Source organism: Leuciscus leuciscus (genome assembly GCF_965113295.1).
Source record: "Leuciscus leuciscus genome assembly, chromosome: 4".
NCBI classification, from domain to species: Eukaryota; Metazoa; Chordata; class Actinopteri; order Cypriniformes; family Leuciscidae; genus Leuciscus; species Leuciscus leuciscus.
In genome coordinates, this window is record NC_138728.1 from 43,421,231 (window position 1) to 43,428,743 (window position 7,513).

The 7,513-nt window shown below is 47.9% G+C and overlaps 1 protein-coding gene across 1 annotated transcript; it reads left to right on the plus strand.

The window, feature by feature from the left end:
* Window positions 1-376: 376 nt before the first annotated feature.
* Window positions 377-6,287, plus strand: LOC309496416 (uncharacterized protein; the record flags this gene model as incomplete). The annotated part of the gene is made up of 3 exons (XM_082166409.1): window positions 377-2,542; window positions 3,420-3,833; window positions 6,202-6,287. The coding sequence occupies exons 1-3, from the start codon at window positions 1,669-1,671 to the stop codon at window positions 6,285-6,287; spliced, it is 1,374 nt and encodes a 457-aa protein (XP_082022535.1). The 5' UTR covers window positions 377-1,668.
* Window positions 6,288-7,513: the final 1,226 nt, after the last annotated feature.

Genomic DNA, 7,513 nt, shown 5'->3' on the forward strand with positions numbered 1-7,513 from the left:
CCAGGTCGGACTAAACTCCGTTCCTGACATATTTCTCAGTCCCCTCTAAAGTTCAGGCGGCTGGAAATACTAATACTGCAGTAAACGAGCCTGTTTAATACACGCGCGCCTGCAAACAAACGCCGAAACGAAACACGACGCTCTGTCATATGCTCGCGCTAACTAAGAGCTTATGTGTGCCCCTGTGGCTCAGTGGCAGAACACAAGGCTCCCGCGCGGGGGACCCGAGTTCGAATCCGACTCTGGCGGCAGATAAATATATTTTTTCTGCTGGCTTCTTCGAGCTCGCGGCAGCTTTCTTACATACAGAAAGTGAACCCGCATCTCGCACCCTCCCGCTCACAGGATGGTGCTTGAGTATTATGAGCGTCTAAACATATGAGCCATCAAAGCATTCGCTCTATCAGTTTCCTATAACGCCAATGGTGTTATAAGTGTAGAATATGTGCCCACTCCCACGTGCTCACTGCTACACACAAACACGGTCTCCCCGGTAACGCTCACAGAGCGCACTCTCATAGCGGGCATGCGCCGCTCGAGTGCTAAGCGTAGAGAATGTGCCCACAATTCTGTGCCCACACCTACCCACTGCCCGCTCTGTTACACAGTTACCCCGGGTTGCAGATCCTCCAAAGCTCACAAACATTCCGGCTCTGGCCGAAGGTGTCATAAGTGTAGAAATTGTGCTCACCACTACACACAAACACTATCCCCATGGTAACACGCTCAGAGCGCACTCTCATAAAGCGGACACACGCTCGAGTACCAAGTGTAGTAAATGTGCCCACAACCCTGTGCTCACAACTACCCGCTGCTTGCTCTGCCACTCAGTTACCTCGGGTTACAAAGCTCCCAAACACTGGCCGTGTTATAAGTGTAAACTCTGCGCCCGCTCACGAGCACGCGCACCCACTTTCAGACATGACAACCCCCACGCCGCTCTCGCGCCAGGGGTGTTTAGCAGCAAAACGCGCTCCATCCGTAGCGATCGAGCCATCATATGCTGTACAGCCAGTCAGCACTGTTTTCCAGCCCCCGTGTTCGAGCACTGGCGGCGCGTCGCCGCCCCATCCTCTCTGATACAGGTTCCCCATCCCGCTCAGCGCGGCGATCTGAACCCAGAGACCATTCGACCCCTAGCTATGCGTGCAAAAGCATGGGAAGCTATTCAGGGCGCGTCAGAATGGGTGCTGAATACTATATAACCCGGCTATTCGCTTCAATTCGCTCGTCGCCCCCCGCGCTTTCTAGCGCAGACGGAGACAAAAGTGACTTTAGAAGCAGCGCACCTGCTTCAAGCACAAATAGCGAAGCTGCTGCGCAAAGGGGCTATAGAACAGGTTTATCCTTCTCTGAGCGAGTCGGGCTTTACAGCCGTTACTTCCTCGTACCCAAGAAGGACGGAGCGCTGAGACCTATTTTAGATCTGAGACATTTGAACAAAGCTCTCATGAGACGGCCGTTCAAAATGATCACAACCAGACAAATCCTCGCGCAAATTCGCCGGGAGACTGGTTCATCTCTCTCGATCTAAAGGACGCATATTTTCAGATTCAGATAATACCCCGTCACAGGCCATTCTTGAGATTCGCCTTTGACGGTCGGGTATATCAGTACACCGTCCTGCCGTTCGGTCTATCTTTAGCACCCCGTACATTTACGAAGTGCATGGACGCGGCTCTCTCTCCCCTGAGGAGACAAGGAATGCGGATACTGAATTATCTGGACGACTGGCTAGTCCTCGCGCAGTCAGAGGCAGAGCTTTTGTCTCACAGAACAGCGCTTCTCAGCCATCTGGAATGCTTGGGTCTCTCGGTCAACTGGACCAAGAGCTCATTACTGCCCCGCCAGTCGACTTCCTTTCTCGGAATAGAACTGGACTCGGTGGCTATGACGGCCAGATTGTCAGAGCAGCGCGCGCGCCGCATTCGACATCTCGCCGCGTCTTTCCAGACAGGCAGTCAGGTTCCGCTGAGGACATTCCAGCGAGTCCTGGGGCATATGGCCTCAGCTGCAGCAGTGCTCCAGCTGGGCTTACTGCGCATGCGCCCGCTTCAACGCTGGCTGAAAGCGCGAGTGCCTCACCGAGCCTGGACGGCCGGCCGCTTACGAGTCAGAGTGGATCATGGCTGTGTTTCAGCCCTGCAGCCCTGGCTAGCAGCCGAATGGTATCGCACGGGAGTGACGATGGGAGTTGTCTCGCACCGGAAAGTTGTCTCGACAGATGCGTCCAACCTAGGTTGGGGAGCGCTATTAGAGGGCAGACCGGTCTATGGCCCTTGGTCAGACCAGGAGAGTCACCTTCATATAAACTGTCTAGAGATGCTGGCGGTCGAGAAAGCGCTCAAGCACTTCCTCCCATACCTACAGGGCCACCATGTACTAGTCCGCACGGACAACATGTCAGTGGTAGCCTATGTGAACCGTCAGGGCGGTGTCAGATCCAAAACACTCTGCGCCCTGGCGGAACGCCTCCTTGTGTGGGCTCAGCACTCACTGCGCTCGCTCAGAGCCGCGCATGTGCCGGGTCTCCTGAACGAGGGTCCAGACAGACTGTCCAGGGACAATGTTCCCCTGGGGGAGTGGTCTTTGCATCCCCAAACAGTCCAGTCACTGTGGCGCCGTTTCGGCAGAGCGGAAGTCGACCTCTTTGCGTCAAAAGACAACGCGCACTGCCCACGGTTCTTTTCCAAGAGCGAGGACGCGCTGGCCCAAACCTGGCCCAGCGGCCCGCTTTACGCTTTTCCCCCTGTCTCTCTGCTGCCACAAGTCATCGGGAGAATCAGGGAAGCGCGCCACACGGTGCTCCTCATAGCCCCGTATTGGGAGAATCAAACGTGGTTCCCAGATCTAATACGGCTGGCGGACACACCCCCCTGGCCGATACCGGTGAGAAGAGACCTTCTCTCTCAAGCCCGCGGCTCGATCTGGCATCCTCATCCAGAGCGCTGTCTCTGCATGTATGGATAGTCAACGGATACCCGTTGACTTGCCAATAGGGGTTGTGAACACGATCACACAGTCTAGAGCTCCCTCTACGAGACGGCTCTACACATCTAAATGGTCTGTGTTTAATAAATGGTGCACCGCCCAAGGGCTGGATCCACAAACATGTGAGGTGTCGCGTGTGCTTTGTTTCCTCCAAGAGCTGTTGGACATGGGCAGGTCCCCCTCCACGCTCAAAGTATATGTTGCGGCCATATCAGCTTTTTCCGACTCGGCGCTGGGCCGCGCATTAGGGAGGAATGAGTTCATTATCCGCTTCCTTAGAGGAGCTAGGAGGATGAACCCCCCGCGACCCCCCTCGGTTCCTATTTGGGATCTTTCCCTGGTCTTAGAGGCCATGAAAGCGCATCCCTTTGAACCCATGGAAACTGTGGATATGAAATACCTCACGCTCAAAACCGTTTTTCTGATAGCCCTGTCTTCAGTCAAACGTGTGGGTGACCTGCATGCGTTATCAGTTAACGCGGCATGTCTCGAGTTCGGACCTAATGACTCTAAAGTCATTCTCAAACCGAGACACGGTTATGTCCCCAAAGTGTTGGGCACACCCTTCAGAGCACAGGTCATTTCTCTCTCAGCTTTGCCGGCTACCGGCAGCGAAGTTGACAGTAATCTCCTTTGCCCTGTCAGAGCGCTGAGAAATTACATTACGCGCTCCGCCGCCATGAGGCGCTCGGAGCAGCTTTTCGTTTCGTTTGGTGGGCGCACCAAGGGTCTCGCCGCCTCGAAACACACTCTGTCCAGATGGATAGTGGACGCTATTGCAGCTGCTTATGCGTCTAAAGACCTGCAATGCCCTTTGGGCATCAGAGCCCACTCTACTAGAGGCATGGCCTCGTCATGGGCTTGGACTAGCGGAATTTCTATTCATGACATTTGTACGGCGGCGGGCTGGGCCTCCCCGTCTACATTTGTTAGATTTTACAATCTAGAAGTTCCCGCCCTGCAGGCTAAACTTTTATCAGTCTAAATCTCGCGTAGGCCGGCCCACTTCTGTGCGCGGGCTACTGCTGTTTGATTTAGCCCTCCTGGTTGAGCTGTACAATATAAGGGTTGGTTAGTCAGACCGGCCGCGCCGTTCTGTTCCCCCTACTATGTGCTTATGTACTTGCGCTAGCCATATCATTGGCCGCCTGGCTCACACTCTCGTGTTCCCCGGGCTTCCCTGGGACTCATTCAGTGGATGCCGGGCGCGCACGGCGTTGACAAGGGAGTTCCCGTAGCGTAAGCTAAACTTACGCAATACGAGAGAACCTCTCGTAAGAGAACGTACTCGGTTACCTAACGTAACCTCTGTTCTCTCTAGAGAGGGAACGAGTATTGCGTAACCCGCCGTGCTCGCGCCACGAGCTCACTCGCTTCTGCGACAAAAACCAGTGAAAGCAGCCTCTCAGCCCATATTTATACCCTCTGCCACGCCCCGCCTCGGGCCGTGACGCGTAGGCGCGCTGCTCGCGCTCATTGGGCGTGACGTCACGCCAAGGGCTCAGTGATAGGCTGCTGCAGTTGCCGCAGAGCAGCCTATGAGCACGGTAGATTGCCTGCTCTAGGTCTGCTTGCTGCCGCACTGCGTTGACAAGATATAAAAATTAAGGATAATTTTTGCTTCATATCTCGAGAAAAGATGACTTTACCCGTAGCGTAAGCTAAACTTACGCAATACTCGTTCCCTCTCTAGAGAGAACAGAGGTTACGTTAGGTAACCGAGTACGTTTTCAGTGTTAGACTTTGAGTGAAAAGCGTATGGATAGTTTTTGGGGACACACATAAAAGATTGTATACACCTACACACACACAAAGAAAAAAAATCATACATACTTGCGCACCCAACCATGCATCCACAAATAAACAAAACATAAAAAAATAAAAATAAAAAACAACCTTGCAAGCACAACCATGCACATGCAAACAAACAATACTCTTCACTCATACACACGCACTCACAAATATGAATAAATCACACTCAGTCAAATCACCTCTCTCTCTCACACACACACACACACACACACACACACACACACACACACGCGCGCACACACACAAACAAATAAAAATAAAAAACTGTCAAACACAACCATTTACATGAAAACAATACACTTTTCACTCACTCACACACTCACACACACACACACACACACACACACACACACACACACACACACACACAAACACACTGCACAGGTCAAATAGACCTATATTCAGTCTGTCTAATGGTTGATACAACACAGTATCCCACCGGTCACAATTGTGACCGATCATAAAACACACTTTTTCACACACTTTTCCATGAAAATTTCAAAAAATTATTATTGATTGTTTCAAAGGGATACTAATGACACATGATTTGGATATTTTTGTGTCTGGGAAAAATGTGGGATTAAATGGGTTAAGACTTCCGTAACTGCACTCTTACCATCTACATCCATAAAAATCTACTGTATTTCTTCAGTAATTTTGGATACTCCATATTCATTGCATAAGTCTGAAAATTAAGCAAATGCTGCTAGATGATGTGTAATGTCTTCAAGAACAATGGCGTCTTCCAGGATTATGGATAAGTTTATCACAATTACTGTAACAGTGGCAACAATCTTCAACCAAGGTAAAGATTAGGGATGAGCGAGTACAGCATTATCTGTATCTGTATCTGTTAACCATATGACTTATCTGTATCTATATCTGTACTCGGACTGGGCGGGGCCTAACCCGGAAGTGGGCGGGATTTAACCCGGAAGTGGTATTAAATAGCAGTCCCAAACTAGTTTTTGTTAATACAATGTTGGTATGAGCCACTACAGTCATTTAAAAATATTAAAAAAATAACACAAAGAAAAATAGTGGCATTTTGGGGTTAATATGGAAACGACAGTTACCATGGTGAATACACAATACTAATAAGAACTGTTAATGAAACATGGAAACTGCTCCTGGTGAATAGAATGAAAATCATACCTGCATTACTTTTATTTCGTGTAATTTACAACGTAACGGCGTTGCATGCTCGTAGTTTCTTTATATACAGCACTTTATATACAGAGAGGCGATACACCGCGCGCGCCGCCGCACTTGCGCGTGCAATTGAGTGTGCGCTACGACTACAGTATAACGGCTGACAGGACAAGAAAGTCCGTTTTTCTGAAGTGAAAGACTTTATTTCATGTTATAACATAACATGCTCTAAACACGCACGCAAAGTGGAAAAGGAGGAGCAGGGGCGCGGGGAGCAGTGCAGAGAGCTCCGGGTCAGCTGGCTTGGAGCAAGGATCACAGCGCAAATTTGAATTATATCGATATATATAATGGTAAAAAAAATATATATATATATATATATTCTTTATATCGATATATCGCCCAGCCCTAATCTCAACATAACTTTCTTTTTTTTTAATCCGAGCACAGATATTGACTCGTATTACTCGTATAATACTCGTACTCGACAAAAGTGCTTTATCCGTACCGGATACTCGTTTCAGCCGAGTATCCGGCTCAACTCTAGTAAAGATTGGAAAAAAATTGATTGGCTAGAAGGGCTCTCCTCTGATTGGTTATTTCATTTGGCCATGAAACATCATCAACCTCATCCTTTAATAACTGCAAGTCATCCTCTCTTCTCCTCAAATAGTGGCTGAAGACATTGTAAATGGTCAATAAATCTGTCAAGACATAAGCAAATGTCTCACTTAAAGGGATAGTTCACCCAAAAATGTTTACTCACCCTCAAGTTGTTCCAAACCTGTATGAGTTTCTTTGTTCTGCTGAACACAAAGGAAGATATTTGGAAGAATGTTTGTAATCAAACAGATCTCGGTCCCCATTGACTACCATAGTATATATTTTTTCCTACTATGGAAGTCAATGGGGACCGAGATTTGTTTGATTACTAACATTCTTCCATATATCTTCCTTTGTGTTCAGCAGAACAAAGAAACTCATACAGGTTTGGAACAACTTGAGGGTGAGTAAATGATGACAGAATTTTCATTTTTGAGTGAACTATCCCTTTAATTCACTCTACATTGTTTTTTGTTTTCTGCATAAGTCAATTTCATTAAATATAATTCCTTGTTTGTTTGTTTAAACTACATTAAATCAGCAAAACTGCTAAATTAGCTTATGATTATATAGAAAATATGTTTAATATAATACAAAGTATAACTTACTTATTAATTAAATGATTTACAGTAATAATAATAACAAATTAAACTTTATACCATTTATAATGCAGGGACAATGAGGAAAAAACACGAGGAAAAATCGTTCTGTGTATTTTGAGCTATATGACTTACCACAGTTTGCTGTAGTTCTAAACCAGTGATAGATAGGTAATGTAGTCTTCCAGTGAGCGCCGACGGTAACCCAAACAAGCATTGCTGTAAGAAACATGACCATTCCCATCAATATGTCTATAAACACCAGTGACTTTACAGAAACGCTGGATTGAATAAACAAGACAATGTCCAATGTCCATTCACATCATCATTGAAAAGCACCCAAAACTGCCCAAATC